Source organism: Stenella coeruleoalba, assembly GCF_951394435.1.
Source record: "Stenella coeruleoalba genome assembly, chromosome: 4".
NCBI lineage: Eukaryota > Metazoa > Chordata > Mammalia > Artiodactyla > Delphinidae > Stenella > Stenella coeruleoalba.
The window spans coordinates 30,226,055-30,250,860 of NC_137149.1; the positions used below are offsets into that span (position 1 = coordinate 30,226,055).

The 24,806-nt window shown below is 41.2% G+C and overlaps 1 protein-coding gene across 4 annotated transcripts in view; it reads right to left on the minus strand.

Annotated features, from left to right (window-relative positions):
• Positions 1 to 23,525, minus strand: part of SEC24B (SEC24 homolog B, COPII coat complex component) — a 94,836-nt gene extending 71,311 nt beyond the window's left edge. For all 4 annotated transcript variants that reach the window (XM_079920801.1, XM_079920800.1, XM_079920799.1 and 1 more), the window contains exons 1-2: positions 22,470 to 23,525; positions 739 to 1,482 (exon numbers count right to left, since the gene is read on the minus strand). In XM_079920801.1, coding sequence (XP_079776927.1) covers positions 739 to 1,482; positions 22,470 to 22,596 — 871 coding nt within the window. In that variant the 5' untranslated portion in view covers positions 22,597 to 23,525. The remainder of the gene's footprint in view (positions 1 to 738; positions 1,483 to 22,469) is intronic.
• Between the last annotated feature and the right edge of the window lie 1,281 nt (positions 23,526 to 24,806).

Consider the following 24,806-nt stretch of genomic DNA (forward strand, 5'->3'; position numbering starts at 1 on the left):
GTTCACAAGTTGAATTAAAGTGAATATATCCTATGCAAACTCGCCACTAAAAAACTACATACCTTGCATACATAATTTTTAAACAAATAAATTTAACCACATCTTGGTTTAGGAAGGTAAGAAAAACTAATTACAAGGGTATTCTTCATGTATCTTTCTCCATCTTCCCTGTCCTTCATCCTAACTTACCAATCTGGGGCTGAGAAAACATCAACTTTAATGTATAGGAAATATATCTTCTGTGAAAGTCACTAATAGGGGTTCACCTAGAGAAACCAGTGTGGTATTGCAGGCCATCATTTTTTCTATAGTGAATAGGGCTATGGCTGGAATAGTAACCGTCCCAAGGTTGAACTAATATAAAAAATAAAGTATTAGCTACCAAAGCATATCCCCAAATAGACCCTTCCATTTTGCCTTATTCCTAACTCACATTAAAGACAACTACTGCAGAGGCATGAAAACACAGCAATAAATACCAACTGAGATCCCAATCATGGCAAGGAACCATGCTATACAAGGCAGATGGCTGGGTGGCTAATTGTGAATAGATGAAGGGGAAGGGTTCAAGAAGATGCTGCAAAATTCCACTATAAATAAAGCAAATAAATTGCAAAGGTGAGCTAATTTCCAATTTTTCTAATAGGCAGTATCATCTTTAACCTTCATGCAATAAAAATCAGATTGGAAATGCACTGATTTTCAACCATGCTTCGGTGAACTTTTCATTCAACCTACCAGGATTTGTTGGGTTGTTGGCTGTAGCCAGGGAGGTGTGGTTTTGGATTAGATTGTCTTGGGTTGACGGAAGGCCTGAAGCTGACCACGCAAAAGTATTGTATCCTGAAAGACTCTGCTGCTGGTGGTACTGTTGTGATGGTGGAGGTGGAAGTGGTGATGGATGGCTGATAGCTGTATTTTGACCAGAAAATGAATTATCTCTAATTGGCCTGACAGTCGGAGCATTCTGTGAGGTAAACATTTGCTGCCCATATGGATCACCAGCAGGTAGAGAGGGATATGAAACACTAGGATACGCAGCATTAGAAACAGTTGACAAAGCGTAGTGACCGCAAGTAGAGGGAAATCCCTGAGCAGCAACAGAAGAATTGTCAGAGTACATGGCTGGACTATTGTAATGATTCACAAAAGAGGAGTATGGCTGGGAGGCACTCGTATGCAAATGTGATGCTGATGACCCGGCACCTTGGAATGATCCCAGAGTGGATCCCACGACGTGAGGGGCAGGAGGAACGCTGCCATACATCTGCTGTGCTCCTGGCTGTGGGCTTGCTGCGTTAGGAGTCACCACATTTTGTGTTGGTACCCTATAGAGACCAGAGTAGTAATCATCACACTGGCTATCCAATGGCAATGAGGTCATTTTCCCAGGTCCTTGAGAGTAATGTCCTGAGGGAGCAGTGTAGCTTTGAGGATGCAATCCATACCCAGATGGAACTTGCATTTGATTCTGTGCCGGACCTGAAAAAAAAAAGAGCAAATATTTACAAGAATTAGTAAGAAGGCAACTAACTTTTAAGCACAGTCCCCATCTAAATGTTGCCCTAATTTACTTCTTCATAATCCCAAATTGTTACAAGAGATTATACTCTGATAGACCCACTGTGATAGCCTCCAAGATGGCCCCCAATGACCCCCACCCCCAGTACTGACCCCCTCCCACAATATACCAGGAGTGGACTGTGTGACCAACAGCATATAGCAGAGGTAATGATATATCATTCCAAAGATCTGCCCAGTCTTGGGCACTGGCACTCTCTTAGATCACTTACTCAGTGTGGAAGAACAAAGCTGTCAAGTTGTGAAGAGCCCTCTGGAGAAACCCAGGCAGTGAGGAACTGAACTCTCCTGACCAACAGCTAGAGAGAAACTGAGGTCTGCCAACAATCACAGGAGTGAGCCTGGAAGCAGATCCTTCATACCAAGTAGAGTCTCTCTCTCTTTTTTTAATTGAGGCAAATTTATATAACATACACTCAACCATTTTAAAAGGTACAATTCAGTGGCATTTAGTACATTCACGCTCTTATGCAACCATCACCTCTAATTTCAAAACACTTTCATCACCCTGAAAGGAAACCCATCCCCATTAAGCAGTTGTTCCTCACTCCTCCCTGCCCCCAGGCCCTGGCAGCTACTAATCTGCTTTCCATCTTTGTGGATTTACCTATTTTGAGTATTTCATATAAACAGAATCACCCAGTATATGACCTTTTGCATTTGGCTTCTTTCACTTGGCATAATGCTCTCAGGGTCATCCACATTGTAGCCTGCATCCAACCTTCATTCCCTTTTATGGCTGAGTCACATTCCATTGTATGGACAGACCATGATTTGTTTCTCCATTTATCAGTTGGTGGGCATTTGGCTGTGATGATAGTGCTGCCAAGGAGTAACTGGATATTAAACTTCCTATGTTACTTTTTTTTTAACATCTTTATTGGAGTATAATTGCTTTACAATGGTGTGTTAGTTTCTGCTGTATAACAAAGTGAATCAGCTATATGCATACCTATATCCCCATATACTCTCTCTCTCTTGCGTCTCCCTCCCACCCTCCCTATCTCACCCCTCTAGGTGGTCACAAAGCACCAAGCTGATGTCCCCATGAGATGCAGCTGTTTCCCACTAGCTATCTATTTTACATTTGGTAGTGTATATATGTCCATGCCACTCTCTCACTTCGTCCCAGCTTACCCTTCTCCCTCCCCAGGTCCTCAAGTCCATTCTCTACGTCTGCGTCTTTATTCCTGCCCTGCCCCTAGGTTCTTCATAACCTTTTTTTTTTCCTTTTTAGATTCCATTTATATGTGTTAGCTTACAGTATTTGTTTTTCTCTTTCTGACTTACTTCACTCTGTATGACAGTCTCTAGGTCCATCCACCTCACTACAAATAACTCAATTTCATTTCTTTTTATGGCTGAGTAATATTCCATTGTATATATAATCCATTTACATTTAAGGTAATTATCGATATGTATGTTCCTATTACCATTTTCTTAATTATTTTGGGTTTGTTTTTGTAGGTCTTTTCCTCCTCTTGTGTTTCCTGCCTAGAGAAGTTCCTTTAGCATTTGTTGTAAAGCTGGTTTGGTGGTGCTGAATTCTCTTAGTTTTTGCTTGTCTGTAAAGGTTTTAATTTCTCCATTGAATGGGAATGAGATTCTTGCTGGGTAGAGTAATCTTGGTTGTAGGTTTTTCCCTTTCATCACTTTAAGTATGTCCTGCCACTCCCTTCGGGCTTGCAGAGTTTCTGCTGAAAGATCAGCTGTTATCCTTATGGGGATTCCCTTGTATGTTGCTTGTTGCTTTTCCCTTGCTGCTTTTAATATTTTTTCTTTGTATTTTTGATAGTTTGATTAATATGTGTCTTGGTGTGTTTCTCCTTGGATTTGTCCTGTATGGGACTCTCTGTGCTTCCTGGACTTGATTGACTATTTCCTTTCCCATGTTAGGGAACTTTTCAACTATAGTCTCTTCAAATATTTTCTCAGACCCTTTCTTTTTCTCTTCTTCTTCTGGGACCCCTATAATTCGAATGCTGGTGAGTTTAATGTTGTCCCAGAGGTCTCTGAGACTGTCCTCAATTCTTTTCATTCTTTTTTCTTCATTCTGCTCTGTGGTAGTTATTTCCACTGTTTTATCTTCCAGGTCACTTATCCATTCTTCTGTCTCAGTTATTCTGCTATTGATTCCTTCTAGAGAATTTTTAATTTCATTTATAGTGTTGTTCATCACTGTTTGTTTACTCTTTAGTTCTAGGTCCTTGTTAAACGTTTCTTATATTTTCTCCATTCTATTTCCAAGATTTTGGATCATCTTTACTACCATTACTCTGAATTCTTTTTCAGGTAAACTGCCTATTTCCTCTTCATTTTTTTGGTCTGGTGGGTTTTTACCTTGCTCCTTCATCTGCTGCATATTTCTGTCTTCTCACTTTGTTTAACTGTGTTTGGGGGTCTCCTTTTCGCAGGCTGCAGGTTCGTAGTTCCCGATGTTTTTGGTGTCTGCCCCCAGTGGGTGACGTTGGTTCGGTGGCTTGTGTAGGCTTCCTGATGGAGGGGACTGGTGCCTGTGGTCTGGTGGTGGGGCTGGATCTTGTCTTTCTGGTGGGCAGGGCTGCATCTGGCAGTGTGTTTTGGGGTGTCTGTGACCTTAGTATGATTTTAGGCAGCTTCTCTGCTAATGGATGGGGTTGTGTTACTGTCTTGCTAGTTGTTTGGCATGGGGCGCCCAGCACTGGAGCTTGCTGGCCATTGGGTGGAGCTGGGCCTTAGCATTGAGACGAAGATCTCTGGGAGAGCTCTCGCCGATTGATATTACATGGGGCCGGGAGGTCTCTGGTGGTCCAGTGTCCTCAACTCGGCTCTCCTACCTCAGAGGCTCAGGCCTGACACCAGACCAGAGCACCAAGACCCTGTCGGTCACACGGCTCAGAAGACAAGGGAGCAAAAAAAAAAGAAATAAAAAAGAAAAAAATAATAAATAATTAAAATGAAAAAAAAATAATAAAAAAATAAAAATTATACTAAGATAAACATAAAAATCAGAAACAAATCAGTCGCAGACAGCAAACCCCAAGTCTACAGGTGCTCCCAAAGTCCACCGCCTCAATTTAGGGATGATTCACTGTCTATTCAGGTATTCCACAGATGCAGGGTACATCAAGTTGATTGCAGGGATTTAATCCACTGCTCCTCAGGCTGCACAGAGAGATTTCCTTTTCTCCTCTTTGTTCGCACAGCTCCTGGGGTTCAGCTTTGGTTTTGGCCCCACCTCTGCGTGTAGGTCACCCTCAGGAATCTGTTCCCTCCCAGACAGGACGTGGTTAAAGCAGCGGCTGATTAGGGGGCTCTTGCTCATTCATGCCGGGGGGAGAGAGGGGTACGGTGGTTATAATTGGAATGCGGGGCGAGCCTGTGGTGGCAGAGGCTGGCGAGACGTTGCAACAGCCTGAGGTATGCTATGTGTTCTCCCAGGGAAGTTGTCCCTGGATCACAGGATCCTGGCAGTGGCGGGCTGCAGAGGCTCCTGGGGGCAAGGTGTGGACAGTGACCTGTGACCTGTGCTTGCACACAGGATTCTTGGTGGCTGCAGTAGCAGCCTTAGCATTTCATGCCTGTCTCTGGGGTCTGAGCTGATAGCCGCGGCTCACGCCTGTCTCTGGAGCTCGTTTAGGCGGTGCTCTGCTTTCCGTGGGCAGACAGGGAAGGAATCCCCTCTCCTTGCGCACCCCGAAACAATGGTCTCTTGCCTCTTACGCAGGTCCAGACTTTTTCCCGGACTCCCTCCCGGCTAGCTGTGGCGCACTAGCTCCTTCAGGCTATGTTCACGCAGCCAACCCCAGTCCTCTCCTTGGGATCCGACCAAAGCCCGAGCCTCAGCTCCCAGCCCCCGCCCGCCCCGGCGGGTGAGCAGACAAGCCTCTCGGGCTGGTGAGTGCTGGTCGGCACCGATCCTCTGTGCGGGAATCTCTCCGCTTTGTCCTCCGCACCCCTGTTGCTGCGCTCTCCTCCGTGGCTCCGAAGCTTCCCCCCGACCCACCCCCTGTCTCTGCCAGTGAAGGGGCTTCCTAGTGTGTGGAAACTTTTCCTCCTTCACAGCTCCCTCCCAGAGGTGCAGGTCCCGTCCCTATTCTTTTGTCTCTGTTTTTTCTTTTGCCCTACCCAGGTACGTGGGGATTTTCTTGCCTTTTGGGAAGTCTGAGGTCTTCTGCCAGCATTCAGTAGGTATTCTGTAGGAGTTGTTCCACACGTAGATGTGTTTTTGATGTATTTGTGGGGAGGAAGGTGATCTCCATGGCTTACTCCTTCGCCATCTTGAAGGTCCCCTCCCAAGTAGAATCTAACTAGAGTCCCAGCTGATAGCCTGACTACAATCTCATGAGACCCTAAACCAGAACCACCTAGCTAGGCTGCTTCATGTCCCTCAGAAACTATGAGATTAAATATTTGTTGTTTTAAGTTGATAAATTTTGGGGTATTTTGTTATGCAGCAATAGATAACAATATACCTAGCATGGAAGACGTTCAAACCTTTCTTACAGGCTTTTTTTTTTAAGTTATAAAAGTAACAATATATCCACTGTTAAAAAAAATTCAAACAATGAAGAATATAAAGTGAAAAGTACAAGTCCCCTTCTCTCCCTGGTAGCTTATGTCCTATGTCCCAGATGTAGCTACAGTTAATGGTTTCTTGTGTATCCTTTGTACCTATTACATATGTGTATACCTATATACACATATGTAATGTATTACATATGTGTATACCTATATACACATATGTAATGTACCTATTACATATGTGTATACCTATATACACATATGTAATGTATATATAAGCATATATATTTAAACAGACATAGATCATACTACAGTTCGACAACTTCATTTTTTTACCTGATATATCCTGGATCCCCTTCTGTGTTAGCATATACAAACTTCATTGCTCTTCTAAAAGAATCTATATGGTATTTCATTGTAGAAACATAACATTATTTACCAAATCCCCATTGATGAATATTTATTCCAGGGAGAGAACTAATTTATGAAGTCAACTTCTTTGACGAATCTCCAGGGTAAGTTCCTAGAAGTGAAACTGGAGGTTCAAAGGGTTTTGGGGCTATTAAAATTGACCATTATTGCCAAATAACTCTCCAAAAATGTCTATCAATTTATACTGCTCAGCAGTAATGCTTAAGAATGCCTCATCTTCCCAACACTGAGCACCATTTTAATCTTTGCCAATCTAATAAGAGAGAAACATTTTAGTTTGCAATACTAGACTTTGAGTGATGCTCAGAATCCTTTCGAATGTTTCTTAGCCATTTGGGTATCTTTCTTTGTTATTTGCCCTTTTCCCACAGGATTGTGCTTCCCTTAATAATTTATAAATGTTCTTGTATGTTAAGAAATTTAACCATATGTTATTATTATGTGCTGTCTATATTTTCCCTCAGGTTATTGTTTGTTTTTTAACTTTGTTCATGTTGTCTCTTGCTATAGTTTCTCAATTATTATATAGTAAAATCTTTCATGCTTGATAAATTTTAAAATCATACTTAGTAGAGCCTGCCCCATTCCAATGTTATAAAGCTATATACCAATGTTTTCCTCTAGTGCTTTTAATACTTCCATTTTTATGTATTTATCTTTGATCACTATAGAATGTATTTATTTTATCAATACCATTAAAGTTAACAATAATATTAATATTATTAATAGTCTAAACATTACTAAACACTAGATTTTGTGCCGCTCACTGTTCTAAATGTTTTACATATATTCACTCCTTTAATCCTCACAGCCCCCTGAAGTAAACAGTATCATTATAACCGCTTTATAAATAAAATAAACGAGGCACAAAAGTTAAGTTGTTCAATACAGTCACATACTTAGGGAGTAAGAGGGCTGGGATTTGATTCAAATAATCTGGCTCAAGTCCGTGCTTTCAGACAATCATCTGCTGCCCCTCGCTACACTAAAATCCTGCTAGCTTTCTTTAGCCAAGAAGAAGGTCAATTATCTCAAACAATGGAATTCTAGCTTTGCTTACAAGGGCAAATTTAATTATCCTAGAATCTAATTTTCTTGTCTTGTGGAATGAAATAGATATCTGTATCATACCTCAAATGAAAAGATAATCAAAAAATATATATATATATATTTCAAGCTGTTTCAAGTTCACTGACACAAAGTGCCACTGTATTCTTTGTCATAATAATTGTATAAAAATAGAAAACAGACAATGTGTTTATAAAAGATATATGAATAATTTCCTTATTCTGTTTTCAATTCCTACTAAATAATGCAGTGGAATCTTAATCTTTGGTCATTTAAATACATACTCCATGGCAGATACAAACATAACTTACACAATCAAGCTGTAAAGAAAAAATAATGGCCACACTTCCAAGAAGCATACAGAGAACCAAAACTCAGGTAACACTGTTTTACTAGGTATATAATTTACTTTTCTTACAGGATATTCTACATGATCACAGTTCATTTAGAAGAATTTAACATGCTTAAAAAAAGTGTAAAATGTTCTCCTCCTTCTCTTCCTTAAATATATTTTAAAAATGGACTTGCTGGATATACATATAACTGATTCACCCTGCTATACACCTGAAACTAATAAAACACTGTAAACCAACTATACTGCAACAAAAATAAAAAAACAAACAAAACACAGGGTTTGCTACTCTTCATTACAGTCACGGAAAACCCAACACTGGTACAAATTGATCAATCAAGAGAAGAGCCAAGTCAGAGTTAGAGAAATCTGTTTAAATATCTACCCACTTCCTGATTTGATTTGGTTCACCTATGCCACATGATCTGAAAACAGGAAAAGCATCATCATCATGTCCAAGCTACTCAAATGCCATTCTTCTAAAAATAACAGGAACGTTGTATAGGCTGAAATTAATCAGAAGTGAATTACCCACCCAAAAAATCCTATTTGCTTTTTCAGCCCATCAAAGAAAAGGAAGGTACTTACTTTGTGGGAGGAGGGGGGGACGCAAAGGTAGGAACAGCTAATTATATGTTGGTGCTTACCATTCCTTACACTATATCAAGATCTAAATGTTCCAAGTGTACCTCCCAAAATTTCTAATATAATTTAATCAAAATAATAAATGAATCAAAACTTCGTTGAAAGCAAAATGATTGTTTTAAATATTTTAAATCAACTTTTAAAGCCTGCAAGGGGGGAAAACCGCGGGGGCATGGGGATGGTGGTGTGCTGAATTGGGCAACTGGGATTGACATGTATACACTGATGTGTATAAAATTGATGACTAATAAGAACCTGCTGTATAAAAAAATAAAAACTTTTAAAGCCTGCACTGAAAAAACAAAACAAACCATAAAGATCAGTTTAAATTGAAAAAAACTGATATCTAGGACAAGCAAATATTTTTTAAAAATTTGTCTTACTGTGACCTAACAAAGCATGCACTCTCTTTTCTTCAACCTTAAAATATATTAGATAACTCTTAACTTTCTCTTAGGGTATACTAGTATTAAAGTTTTATTTCTTCTGCATAAACTAAAAACTGAGCCTGGCAAATATCACAAATAAATCATTTATATACTCTTTAAAAAAACACACACACACACTCTGTAAATTATGGGGTTTTTACTAGTAGTAGCAGTTTCATTTGCTTATATTTCCTATAACTGCCTTAGCATCTGTGGCAGTTTTAAAACACAGTTCCCAAACTCTTTGATACTCTGCTGATTAAAGGGTAGGATCTGTCTACTCCCCTTGAATTTGAGCAGGCTTATAACAGCTTCCACTAATAAAGAATGGCAGAAGCAAAGCTGTGTGACTTCACAGGCTTGGTCACAGACAACTCAGCACCTGCACTGTTTGATGGAATATCTGCATATGGATCCCTAAGCAGCTCCATAAGAAATCCATTTACTCCACAGCTGTCATGGTCTGAGGAAGCCAAACCACATAGAGAGGTCACCACTCGGGACTCTGGTTTGAAGTCCGAGTCTCTGAGTTATTCCAGTCTAAGTGCCAGATGTGAGAATAAATAAGCCTTCAAGATCATCCCAATCTCCAGCCATCAAAATCATTTTAAGTCTTCCCCGCTGAGGCCCTAGACATCCCAGAGCAAAGCCATCTCTGCCATGCCCTGTTCAAAGTCTTAGTTCAACACAGTCTGTGAGCATAATAAAATGGTTGCTTAACCATTGTTTTGTTGTAATTTACTATGTACTAATAGCAACTAGAGCAGCAATTACTGTTTTTAAAAATTCAGAATTCAGATTCTAAAACCAAAATACTATTTATAATAGCACACACACAAAAGGTAGTACTTAAAATACAAATCTAATGAAATATGTGAAGGATCTATATATAGAACTGATATACAGAACAAAACAAAACTATATATAGAACAAAACACTGACGAAAGAAATCAAGGATATGGAATGATATACCATGTTTGTGGACTGGAAGACTTGACATTAAGATGTAAATTATCTCAATTTTGATCTTTAGATTCAAACAATACCAATAAAAATACATGAAGGTTCTTTTATGGATATCAACAAGCCGATTCTAAAATTTCTAGGAAAAGGCAAGGATACTAAAATAGCAAAAAACAAACAAAAAACTTTGAGAAAGAACAGTTGGAAGATTTGCATTACCCAATTTCAAGACTTTATATACAACAATAATCAAGAAAGTGTGGTCCAGGGCTTCCCTGGTGGCGCAGTGGTTGAGAGTCCGCCTGCCAATGCAGGGGACACGGGTTCATGCCCCGGTCTGGGAAGATCCCACGTGCCGCGGAGCGTTTGGACCCATGAGCCATGGCCGCTGAGCCCGTGCGCCCGGAGCCTGTGCTCCACAACGGGAGAGGTCATAGCAGTGAGAGGCCTGCGTAGCGCGCGCGCACACACACACACACACACACACACACACACACACACACACACACAAAGAAAGTGTGGTCCAGACAAAAGGCTAGACATACAGAAAATAATAAAAATAGAGCCACAAAAACACAGTCAACTGATTTTTTGACAGTGGTGCCATGGCAATTCAATGGAGGAAAGACAGTCTTTTCAATTGACGGTACTTTTCAATCGATGAATAGTTCATATGCAAAAAAAATGAATCTCAACACATGTCTCAGATCTTAAACAAATATTAAGTCAAAACGAAGCATAGATTTAATGGAAAATTTTAAAACTTATAGGAGAAAATATAGAAGAATATCCAGGTGAATATGGGTTTAGCAATAAGTTCTTACCTATAACACTAAAAGCATGAAATATTGAAAAAATGAATTTAATCAAATTAAAAACTTTTGCTCTGCAAAAACCACTAAGAGGATTAAAAGACAAGTAGCAGACTAGGAGAAAATATTTGCAAATCACATGCTCAGTAAAGAACTTGTATTCAGAATATATTAAGGACTCTTAAAATTCAACAGTGAGAAAACAGACAACCCAACCAAAAACTGGTTAAAGATGTGAAAAGATAATCACCAAAGAAGATATATGGATGGCAAATGTATGCAAATATGCTCATCATTAGTCAGAGAAATGCAAATTAAAACCCCAATGAGATATCTCTATACACTCATTAGAATGACTGAAACAAAAACCCTGAAAATATCAAATGTTGGCAAAGATATAGTTTAACAGAAACTCTAATTTATTGTTGGAGCGAATGCAAAATAGTACACCCACCTTGGAAAATGGTTTGGCTGTTTCTTATAAAAGGTTAAACATACACTTACCATATGACCCAGCAGTCCCACTCCTAAATATTTACCTAAGTGACCTGAAAACTAGTATTCACACAAACCCGGTGCCTGAATGTTTATAGCAGCTTTATTCATGATCACCAGAAGCTGGAAACAACCAAGATATTCAACAACGGAGGAATGGATAAACAATCCTGTTTATACATATACTAGATAGAATACTATGCAGCAATAAAAGGGAACAGAACATTGTTTCATGCAACAGCATAGATGAACATGGTGAAAGAAACCAGACCCAAAAAATGATATATTTTATGGTTCCATTTATACAACACTCTGGAAAAGGTGAAGGAGAACAGCAATGGTTGCCAGGATTTGCAGAAGGGAGAGCTGTTAACTACAAAGGGACTGCATGAAGACATTTTTTTATGGTGATGGAACTGTTCTGAATAGTGTTGTGGTGGTTGATACTTGACTAGTACATGCATTCATCAAAACCCATAGAGCTGTACACTACAAAGAATGAATGAAATTTACTACATGCAAATTTTTGTAAAAAATCAACCAGATGTTGAGAAAATCTAGGATGGAATGCAGACTGTGACAAATCAGTTTAACTTTATTACAAATGTATGATAACCTAACAGAAGGATATTTAGGTAATACACATACAGATAAATAGGCAACAGATATAATTATAAAAATAGGTTCACATACTTGGGTTCGTATACATATATATCCCCTAGCTCTGTCTGCTGAGAGAGCCTAGAAACAGTGACACCACAGTAGCAATGAGCACATCCAAGGCCCAGTTTTTGGTTTCTTAACACCATGTCCCAACAAAAGGAACCAGGGCTCCTTGGACGAAGAGCAGGCTCTGGTGCTGCCATAGAGCAAGTAAAAGATGGAGCATCTGCTAATGCCAGAAAGTAAGGAAGTGCTCAAAAAACAAAAGGACGGTGGCCAAAGGACACAGCAGCCAAACTGAAAGAGCTCCCAATGGCCAAAGCTGTAACAATTTGAGTAAATATTTTAAATAATGATAGTATTGGCTTATAATCCAAAGAATAAAATAAATATTCTTAAGACCATAATAATATAAATGACTGAATAAGTTTTAAGATGGGAGAGAAAAGGGGGCAAGTCTTCCTTACAGAAAAATTCCGAATATGTAGAAAGAATGAGGGAAAAAGAAAATCACCATTAGAATTCCACAGCAATAATAACCACAGGCAAGAGCGAATGAGGAATGCTAAAATTAGTACATGAAATTTTAAGCAGAGACAGGATAGTAACTTCAAAGTATCTCCCTAAGAATGTTTATTAATTACTGTGGTGATTTTAACATATGCCCACAAATTATTTGATACATCTCGCTCCAGGAGGTAGAACATAATTCCCTTTCTGTTGAATGTAGGCTTGAGTTAAATGAGTTGCTCCCAACAGAGCAGGAAAAAATAAAAAATAGTAATTTTACAGTGGAGGAATCTGGCCTGAATGTGTCCCCCTCCAAATCCGTATGAAGCCCTAACGCCCAATTTGAAGGTATTAAGAGGTGGGGCTTTGGGGAAGTAATTAGGTTTAGATTAGGTCACGAGGGTAGGACCCTTATGAAGAATCAGTATCCTTATAAGAAGAAAACCATTCGAGCAGCGAGAAGACGGAGGTCTACAAGCCACGAAGAGGGTCTTCACCAGAACACAGCTATGCTGGCACCCTGATCTTGAACTGCCAGCCTCTAAAACTGAGAAAATAAATGTCTGTGATTTAAGCCTCCTAGTCTATGGTATTTTGTCATAGTAGCCCAAACTAAGACATCTCTTCAATCAAGTGCCCAAGGTTAACATGACCAGTAATAAAACAAATTGAGATCATGTAACCCCTGATATGACACGATAAGGGCACTTCAACCTCTGGGTATTCTTCCTAAAAAGCTCATAACCCCAGTCTAATCATGGGAAAGCATCAGCAAACCCAAAGTGAGGAACTATCACTTACCAGTCCTGTCAAAGTCCTAAAAAACAAAAAAAAAAGACTAAGAAATTGTCATAGACCAGAGGAGACTAAGGCAACACAACTAAATGCAACATGATATCCTGGATTGGATCCAGGAATGGAAAAAAAAAAATAGCGGAAAAACTGGTGAAATGTAAATAAAAATCTGTTGTTTAGTTAACTGTATTTCCCCAATGTTAATTTCCTAGTTTTGATAAAGGTACCATAGTTTTATAAGATGGTAAATCATGAGAGGAAGATGTTAAGACTTTAGAGGAAGCTAAGTGAAGGTTATTGCATTTTCCGTACAGTGTATCACTTCCGCAAATCTAAAATTATTGCAAAATAACAAGTTTTTAAACCATCAATGAAAAAAGTGCTGGAAACGACCTACTAAATTGATTGACAAAATTTTTGAAACAAATGACTACACCAAACATAGCCACCAGAGTGATTTTCCTAAAAAAAAATCTGATTGTTACTTCCTTGTTTAAAGCTTTCTAAGGGTTTTTCTTGCCATCAAGGAAAAATACAAATTCTTTAACATGGCCTGTAAAATAGTGGAAGACAGAATAATCCCTCCTTCATCCCATATGTCCATTTCCTAATCCCTGGAACCTGTGAATATGCTAGGTTACATGGCAAAGGGGAGGTAAGGTTACAGATAGCATTAGGGTTGTTAATCAGCTGACCTTAGAAGAGGGAGAATATCCTAGATAATCCAGGTGAGCTCAGTGTAATCATGAGAGTCCTTAAAAGTGGCAGAGGGGGCTTCCCTGGTGGCGCAGTGGTTGAGAGTCCGCCTGCTGATGCACGGGACACGGGTTCGTGCCCCAGTCCGGGAAGATCCCACATGCCGCGGAGCGGCTGGGCCCGTGAGCCATGGCCGCTGAGCCCGCGCGTCCGGAGCCTGTGCTCCGCAACGGGAGAGGCCACAACAGTGAGAGGCCCGCGTACCGCAAAAAAAAAAAAAAAAAAAAGGTGGCAGAGGGAAGCAGAAGAGAGTCAGAGGGAGATGTGACTACAGAAGACTCCTCTGAGAGATGCAATGTTGCTGGCTTTGAAGCTGGAAAGAGTGGGCCACAAGCCAAGGAATGTGGGTAGCCTCTAGAAGCTGAAAAAGACCTTTGCCTTTGCCTAGAGCCTCTAGAAGTGAATGCAGCCCTAATGACACCTTGATTTTAGCCCAGTTAGACTTCTAACCTACAGAAGATGAATTCATGTTGTTTTAAGCCACCAGTTTGTGGCAATTTGTTACATCAGCAAAGAGAAAACCAATGCAAAGACCCTTCATGATCTGACTCCTGCTTACCTCTCCCAACTCATTGCTTACCACTCCCCCTTCTCACAATGATTTCCTACAGGTATACCTTAATATACTGCGAGTCCTCACGTGGGTCCGCCAAAGTTTGATCAATAAATAAAATGTAATTCTGTTACAACTCAGCATGCCTACTGTTATGATGAAGTGACACAGAACGCTGACCTGGTAGGAAGAGGTATAACTTGCCACGAGAAAAGCAAAGGAGCCACAGCACAACATCAGGTAAGGTTGTATGCTGGAGCTTTGCCTCAAAAGGCCATCAAAGAGGTTTATTAGGGCAGAATACAACAGTTAAGTTGCCATATAAAGACTTCTGAAGAGGATCAGGTAAATTATGTGATATTTTTCTGAAACTTGCTTTTTAAAAATACAGGTATTCAAAGCTTAATTCCTTCAAGAATGCCACCAAACGCAGTGGTTAAGAATCCGCCTGCCAATGCAGAGGACACGGGTTCGATCCCTGGTCCGGGAAGATCCCACATGCCGGGAAGATCCCACATGCCGCGGAGCAACTAAGTCCGTGAGCCACAACTACTTAGCCTGCTCTCTAGAGCCCACGAGCCACAGCTACTGAGCCCACGTGCCACAACTACTGAAGCCTGCGTGCCTAGAGCCCGTGCTCCGCAACAAAAGAAGCCACCCTAATGAGAAGCCCGTGCACTGTAACAAAGAGCAGCCTCCACTCGCTGCAACTAGAGAAAGCCCATGCGCAGCAACGAAGACCCCACGCAGCCAAATAATAAATAAAAATAAATTTAAAAAAAAGAATGTCACCAAAAACTCTGGCACTAAAGTAGCCATGAGTGTGAAAAGGCTGAAAATCACTATTCCACACTCTTACCATAGAAAATTTTTCTCAAGTCAATTTTTCTCAAGTCATTTTCTCAAGTCATTGTTCACCCCTGACAGTTCACACAGTCTCTTCCCTCTACCTGGAAACTTCAAAAACTCCCTCTACTCCCTTCATCTGACCAACTCTTACTCATTCTTCAGTTCTCAGCTCAGCTCTTCCTCTAGAAGACATTCTCTAACCCTACAAGCAGATGCCTGCTTAATGTTGTACTACAGTATTTTGGACAGCGCTTTCCACATGGAACTCTAAGTGTGCACTCTGTAAGTGAAAAACTTGGGCCTAGTTTGCTCTCAGCTCTACCATATCCTTAAGGCTTAGGGTAGTGACTGGCTCATGGAATCCATTACTATATTTTGAAAAAAATTAAGCCCCATAAATAATCCTCAAATATTTCTGTATCAGGCGTTTACCACATCACAATTATCAACAAGAACTATATGATACTGAAAGAGAAAGAATTCAAAACTTAATAGCTTCCACTATGTAAAGTCATTTATACGCTACTATGAGAACAAACATACAAGTCTGACTTTTTTTTTACCTTGGCATTCTACACTTTTTACTCTGTAGTTCAAGTATAAGAACATTTGAAACAAAAGGAAAGTAAAAACCTACTGTATTTCATTACATCTAAAGTGTTTTGACACTGCCACTTTTTCTTCCCTTCTTACCAGATGTATGAGTTTCCTACTGCAAGTATAACAAATTATACAAATTCAATGGCTTGAAATAACACAAATTTATTCTTTTAGAGTTCTCGAAGTCAGAAATCCAAAGTCAGTTTCACTGGGCTAATATCAAGGTACCATGGGCAAAGCTGGTTCCTTCCGAGGCCTGAGGACAGAATCCATTTCTTTGCCTTTTTCAGCTGCTAGTAACCACCTGCATTCCTGAGCTCATGGCCCCTTCCTCCAACTTCAAAGCACAACATCCTAACCTCTGCTCTATGGTCACATTACTTTCTCTGCAGGCTGACTCCTCCAGTTTCTAATAAGGATGGTTGTAATTATATCAGGCCTGCCCAGATCCAGGATAATCTCCCCAACTCTAATCACAGCTGCAGAGGTTTCAGCTGGTCAGCCTGACTGATATTATCATATACAAGCTAGATACAGCCTGATTTTCTATAAGCATCTATGCCCTCCTTAGCAAGAGTAAATTATCACAAGATCCACCCAAGGGATAGGTCTGCCTCAGTGACATAATCTCCTTTCAGAGATAAGAGTCTCACCAAAGGAAAACTCATTCTATTCCTGCTTTAAGCAAACTCGACATGAAAATCAAAATTTACAAATCAAGTATTTTATGGAAAGTCTAGTCACTATACAAAAAAACCATAGGCTCTTAATGTTTCCTCATCCCCCCACCAATCCCACAGAAAAGCAACATTTTTAATGTATTTTTGTTTCATTAGTCGTTTCCTGAATTGAATTTCCAACTTTTTTAAAAAGTCAGATGAAAAGTTTTCATTATCTTTAAAAGATAATGAAAGGTCATCGGAGTACAGACTCCTCTATCCTATTGAGATACAATTCGTACTAATTGGGAGAAGGAGAATCAGATCTAAGAAGGTAATGCATTCATCACTGAGTAACCAAGAAGTCCGTCAATACTCAGCCAGTATGCACTTTAACAATCATCCTTATCAAACTGTTAAAATGCTCTTGAACCAGCTGGTCAAAAGCCACAGTCCTGACCCTGACTCTCTGCTGCGCCCCACCATGCTGGCCCCTTGCCACACAGCCACTCACGACTTAGCAGCTAAAGGACTAATGCCTGGCACACTGCAGTCTGTCTGAATTCTGCTCTAGGGGCAAGGTTGGTATCCATTCAGTGGTCAGTACATGCAGTACTGATTACTAAATAGTTTGAATATACTACCCCTACCAATAAAGTATCAATAATATTACTAAAATACATTTTTAGTGAGCATAAAATGTATACACACACATACACCTCTAAAGAAATCTGCAATTAGAAACTCCAGTGATTTAAAAACTGGGGCGTCTCCATCACATCTGATTCCCCTGGATTATTCTTCCTGATGGAGGGCTAATAGCCACAAAGACAACTGTTCAGTCACTGCTGGCAGACACAGCCTATGCAACCATTTGGATGAAATCTCACTGCACTAAGTATAGGTTATTCCTGCCACTACATCAGTTGTCCTCTTTGGATGTCATGATAATGAGTGCTAAGAGTGAAGGGGCCAAAAGAAAATCAATATTGTTTGAAAACCTACTACATGCCAGGTACTTTACTTTCCTATATATAATCTTATATAATTCTCTCAAGTCCTGTGAAGTACCACTATTGTCATTTTACAAACAAACAAACAGGGACACGAAAGGTCACTAATTCATACAATTTCAAATAGTTGGGAAGTAGTGAAGAAGCCAGGTATTGCCGGTTCCAAAGCCCATTTCACAGAAATACTAGGAAAAACAAGCAAGTTAGGACCTGGCCACTGCCTAGGCAAGGCATTTTACTAGTCCCTCCCCCCTCCCTACTTCATCCGCTTTTTCCTCAGTTCCTCTTACAGGTAGCTTTCAGCACACAATTTTAGAAAACTTAAAACCGATGAAACCCCTCGTCCCACAAACCAGCTAGCTGAGGTAGTGGCCTATTAGAGGAAACCTTCCAAGAGCAGATTCGTGGGAGGGAGTGTAAAAAAATAATAGACAAGTTCACTTACTCCATTGAGTGCCTACTGCATGCTGCCATGGAATGTGATGAGGAAAACTCACGCGGTATCTGCCACATGAAGAATTTATATCCTGGTATTTTGAAGGGGACCCTCATTTGCTAAGCGTCTCATTTTGCTAAGCACCAGGTACTTTAAAAAATAGTACCTCATTTAATGTAATCTTCTCAACAACCCTACGAGGGAGGTATTATTATCCCCTGAAGTCCAGAGATGTTAAGTAATTTTCTCCACAAAACCCTGGGCTGTAACAGAGCCTACAGCCTTTTCACTAGCCCACACTTTCTGACAATTCTGAGTATGCTTAGCCTACTGGAAATAATAGTGGCTTCCCCAGGGCTGAATATAACATGATCTGCTCTAACACGCAGTGCTGACTGTGAAGATACTCTCATTTCTAGGAAAGTCTGCTGAAGATTGGCTCAAAATCTGTTCTATTTCAACGTCTTTAGCATCTAATAAATACTTCAGGGTTCACAGATGAATCAGAAAGATGGAAGTTAGCTGAAATACTAGGATCAGTAGCAATGAATGTGATTTACAAAAATCAGTACAGATATAACCTCAGAAACTGAGGGGGAGGGAGTGGCATGGGAATGAAAATACAATAAAAATAACCAAAGCAATACAGCAACAACAATAAAAACTAAACCCAGATAAAAGACACTTGTTTATATATTTTTTAAGATCCTTGAGATATCTATTAATCAACCTAGGGGGAAATTATGTGTGCAGAAAGCTATGTTATACCATGGCAGTATCTTCATGAGAGGACCTGATGCTTCTGGTTAGCTAGAAAGGAAGACTAGAAACCTGAGACACAGATACTGCTCTGATCAAAAGAAACTTACTTCAGACACACTAGGGAGATTTGTATCATTTTAAATTTTGCATGTGCTCTCAGAGTTGAAGGGTTTCCTATAACCTACCAGACAGTATTGTTGAGTGAATGGTATATTTATTTATAGCTTCCATAATGAATTCTCGTAATTCCCATTACTATCTCATCTTCCTTGCATTATTAACAATTAAAATGATAAAACTGCCAGTAGTATCATTCTTGGAAAAGGCACATGGAAGGAAGAAAACACATTTTCATTTGAAAATGAGCACCACTTGCTTCCTAAATGTAGAATTAAAAAGCAGTGTTTTACTGGTAAATTTGGGTGACCCCCAAAATTCTAAAAAGACCTCTTTCAATTTAAGTCGATTGGGGGAAATTATGGGGTTATGCCATCATTACCAGGATATTATTCACTCAGTCTCCCCTTGTTTGAGGACTCAGTTTTGGAAGGACTCTCAAAAGGCAGAGTAAAAGTTGAAAAATGTTCAACTAACACTTCATATGAAAATACAAATAATTCTAAACCGCCCACATGGTGCTCAATGAAAAACTAAAGTACAGAAATATAACTTCAAGGAAGGAAGTTTAAAAAGAAATATTTCAAAGACTCAAAGAAGTCAAATTCTATCTTCAAATAAATGGGGGAAAGCATGTTAACAATTAAACATAGAAAATAAGGAAAAGTAATAATGAAGGCCCGATTTCTGCCTCCCTACCCTTTCCAATATCAAAGTTTCTAATAAGAGACTTCTTAGAGTCTGTTAATAGAAAGAGATTGGACTTGGAACTAGAAGACTGTATTAGACTTCATTTAACAAATGTTTAATGAGACTATAACTTGTTCTAGGCCCTGAATATACAGCAGTGAACAGGAGGCAGGCTGCTACCCTCAAGAAGCTTATACGGGCATTGGTGAAAAACACCCACCCAAAACTTTCTGGATCTGTTCAATTAGAGAAGTGAACTAGGTGTTTTACAGACTGTGTTCCCAAAACACCTGGACCTCCACCTCTATTTTAACCACAACAGCTCTGCTTTTCTCTGATTTCTATAGCAGGGCTCTGCAGGAAAACAAATCTGTTTTTAAAAATGTTTGATAACCGCTAAGCTAAGTGATCTCTAAGTACCATTCCAGTTTTACAACTCTGTCTTCTGTGATGCTTCAAACTCGTACTTCTGACCTATTTCTTTTTCACCGTGCTGGAATTCCACAGAGATATATTAAAAGGCAAACTAGTTTACGTGGGGCTAAAGAATCAACCACAAACCTGAATGACTGCTTAATCGTTATCTATGGGTGCCAAATACCATATAGCAAAAATTACTTTCTTCTAAGATTAACAAACAAAACAAAAACAGATTTTATCTTGTTATTTACCTACTTAAGCTACTTACTTTTACAAAAAACAAACAAAAATTAACTCTAGTTCTTTATCTTAATTTCTAAATTCCTTAGCATTTAAGGCCTTTCTGTAACTTGGCCCCTTTTAGGTATTCTTGGGTTTTCCCTCTCACCCAACACCCTTTCTGCCTCTTAGTTTCTAAATTTTGAGACTTCTGTTCATGTCCTTGAGATAGCCCTCCTCTCCTATCCATCCCTGTCAAATCCCTCAAGGTCATAACCAACTCAAATGTCACCAAAATACATGTCAATTTACAAGAAAGGCAGAGATTCTGTCTTTTCTACTAGGCTAACCTTGAGCCCCCAACTGGCAAGCTTGCAAAAAATGTTGAAACGAATTATGTCAAAGTAACGATTATAAACAGCAGAAATCAAGCATCATCTATTTTTGGCTTCTAAATGTATTAACTGATTTGTTTTTACATATTTAACAGCCTGATCACAACTGATATCCTGCCATTCCTTGAGCGTTCACAAAATTTGTTAAGGCTGAGGTAAATACTTGCCACTCTAAAAACTGTACACTAAGACAATAATGCATACTCAGAAAATCAAGACACAATCCTTGGATCACTATTAATCATGGATTTAAAATATTCTAAAAGACGTGGGATCGCTTCCTAAATTATCATGTTCTAGTTCCTCCACACACAAAGCTATTCTAAAAACAAAACAAAAACAAGAATTTATATCAAGTTTACAAGAACAAAACCTGCTCACAAATAATATCTTCATGTATGTTCAGGACAGAAGTACAAAACCTACTACACTGTTCACATTCAAAACCCATAGAGTAAACAATGACCAGTGAAAGTAAAGCACGTAATACTGACAAGTATGGCTGATCCAAAGGATAAGGCTAAGCCATCACGTTTGACTTAAGAAAAAAAATCAACTTCTGGTTCTCAGGATAAACGATAAACTGCAAGCTTGAAAAGTATCAGTTATAAAATTTAGATGCTGGCTGAACTGGTTTATAAAGTCTAGTAAGTTTTCATTTCACAGATTGGATAAAATAGGTCAGTCCAACAACCATTTTTAAAGAGTACCAGCAGACCTTGCTCTCTTTTACAGAGAACCAGACATATTCTTAAGTATTCAGTCCATCACTTTCGAGAGTTCTCATCTAAAATGTTATCGTCTATAAAGGGAGGCCCCCTCTCCCCCGGCCCCAGCCACGAACATTCCAAATCTCAAGATGAGGGAATACTAGAACCGATCATTTTTCAGCTGAAACTCGCGCATCCCCAAAGCCCGCGACCTTAGTATGAAAGCGCTTTCACGGTGCATTGGCTGCTGCCGGTATGAAGGCCTTGCCTCAAACAGGGCCAACTCTGGCACGTTTTTGTGTTTTTGAAAGTGAAGCTGGGGGGGGGGGGGCGGGGAGGGGAACACCCAGATCTAAAAGTATTCGTTTAAATCCGTTTGACACCTGCTCCCTTTCAAACACGACCAGCAAACTCCAAACGCTCGAGTAGCGGCCGCAGCAGCAATGACAGATCTTGAGGCCGAACTGGGTCAGGGTTACAGTTACACTTGTGTTGCATCTTTACACCCTTTGTCTACAAACTTGGGCACTAACTTCAGTTCCCTTCCAGGCAGCGTGCTCGTCGGGCCTCAGAAATCAGAGCAATTTTCCTGAGACAGGAAGGGCACAACCCTCCCAGCTCCATGGCTACACCAGCCTTCCACGGACCACGCACTCTGCGGCCTCGGCTTTTCGGCCGGTATCTGGGCGAAGGGGTCGCCCGTGGAAACTCCCCTGCGCCCGGGCTGGATAAAAGGGATTTCACGCGGTGTCTGGTCTCCCCCTTTTCTATGGCCCCTACTCGTCCCCGTGGTTTCGGGCCCGGGGTCACACTACAGAGACAGCCCTGCTCCCTGATTCCCTGGGCCGGCCCCCGCGCCGGGCCGCCCCTCCCCCCCAGCCCCCCCAAACCCCTGGGGCCGACCCCCGCCTCGTGCCGCCCCCCACCCCGCCCCGGCAGCCGCCCCCCCTCCCACCGCCCTCCCTCCCGCCCCGCCCGATTCGGCCGCGCAGGCTGCCCCGCCAGCACTAGGCCCCGCGCTCCGCCCCGGCCGCCCTCCTCACCGTTCTGCTGGTGAGGCCCCGGGCCCGGGCCCGCGGGCGCGGCGGCTCCTGAGGCGGCGGCTCCGCCAAGCTTGGGCGGGATCCGGGAGCTGGCGGCCGGATGAGGTGACCCGGCGGGGGCCGACATGACGGCACTGCGGGCGGCGGCCGCGGCTCCGCTTCGGGTAGTTGGGCGGAGGGAAGGGAAGGGAAGGCGGAGCCGGAGCGGCGAGAGGAAGAGGAAGGAACGCGCCCGGCGTCACCGACGGAGTCACCCGGGACCGTGGCTGGAGTGCTCGCGCTCCGCCCTGGAGCCTAGCTCGGCCGCTGCGGGCGCCGGAACCCCTCCCGGCCCTGCCCCGCCGCCGCCTCGAGCCCCGAGACGCGGGACTCCCACCCCGCGGGTCGCTCCCGGCAGGCGCTGACTGTGCGAGCCGCAGCGCCCCCTGCAGGCGGAGCCCGGCGCGCCCAGGCCGGAGGCGGGGCGCGGGGCGGCAGCCTCCCAGCCAGCCCTGCGACCTCGGGCCCGGGCTGACCTGCTGTCGCCTCGGGGCGAAAGGGGTGGACCAGGATAGATGGCGCTGGGCCCGCTCCCACGTGGGGCGGAGGCAGGAGCGCGGCGGGCCTGGGCCGGGCGGTGCGGTGCGGGGACGGGGTTCCAGAGCTGCGGGGTGACCTCCAGAGACCAAGGCAGCGCCTGGCCGGACTGACCCCGCTCACCCTTCCTCCGAAGAGGAACCCTGGGTTTGGCTTTTTTTTTAATCTTGAGGTGTTTTCCCCCTTAATATTAAATCCTAAAGGAAATAGACATTCAAGCTCCCTGTCCGTAGGGAATTATAATCCTGGGCAAAAGAAAAAGAAATATTTCTCTATGATAAGCACAGTATCTCAATAAGAATTGAGAACTTTTCCCACTGACTTAAATCCTGGGAAAGGAAAGGGGGAAATGGAGTATAAGGGAAGCTGAAAGGCAAACTTTATCGTCCTCATGATTTTTGCCAAGAGTTGGCTCATCCTGTTGATGTTCAGAAGAGAAGCTGTAACACCCAAAGCAAGAACTCAGCGTGGTTTGTCTTCGCTTATGAAATCGTTGAATCTCTGGCCTGTCCCAGCATGTTAACTGGTAAGCAAGCCCTGGGACTGCATTACCCAAGTCGTTTTGCCATCTTGGAATCCTGAGTATGCCACAGTCATTCTGTGTTTGTTAGAAATGAAATTGTTCAAAAGCGTCGAATTCCGAATGGGATGTTGCAAGGTTGTATTTCTGGAGCGATGTCTAATTACTGAATGATTATGCCAAACATAAAGTGTGTTGTAGTCCTAGAATAATGCGAAGCTTCCCTTTAGTTGCTGCCGTGAATTAATGATACTTGGTGCTTTAATGCACCAAATGAATTACAAATAGGATTTCAGTAGTTGGATTTGTACTTTTGTTTTTGGAATTTATCTTTATTCTTATTTCCATAATTCTGATTAATTTTTCCTTTCCATTTTATACACTACACTAATAAGCAACCCAAGCAATACTTTTACATTACAATATCCAGAAGCTAAAATATACTAGTTCCTGCATGTGAAAGATGCATTAAGCCAAATTCTTAGGTTTAAAAGCCAATAATTTTGTTAAATGTAAATTTTCAGAATCTTTAGAGAAAATTACACTGTACAGATATTATAACACAATCCTGTCCTAGAAAGCAATATCCCATTAATAAAACTACTTGAATTTTTTAACATTTTAGGTAGATAATTTCAAAGAAATACAAAGTAAGAGAAAGTAGTATAATGGACCATATATACTCATCAGCCAGCGTCAACATTTGTCAGTTCAGGGCTAATCTTGCTTATCTATACTGGCACCAACATCCACTCTCCCGAGATTAAGTTTTTTTCTTTTTGGCTGCACTGTGCAGCATATGAGATCTTAATTCCCCGACCAGGGATCAGTTCCACTGCCCCCTGCAGTGGAAGTGTGGAGTCTTAACCACTGGACAGCCAGGGAAGTCCCTTCTGAGATTATTTCGAAATGAATTTCAGACATATGATTTTATCAGTAGGTATTCAACATGTATCTCTAAATGTATAACATAAACACAATACCGTTATTATACCTAAAATCATTAAAAATAATTCATTAGTATCATCAAATATACAGCCCACAATTGTCTTTTGTAATAGTTTGTACTTTCTGGGTTTTAGGATTTTCAACAATACATCATCCATCTACACAAAATGGGCAAGCACTTTTCTACAGCATTTCCAGCTTTTCCGCAAAAACCTAAGCCCCCGCATAAGCAAAAGACCACACTCTGCTTCATCGAGAATATTACACGATTACAGATTCCAATGCTGCCTTTG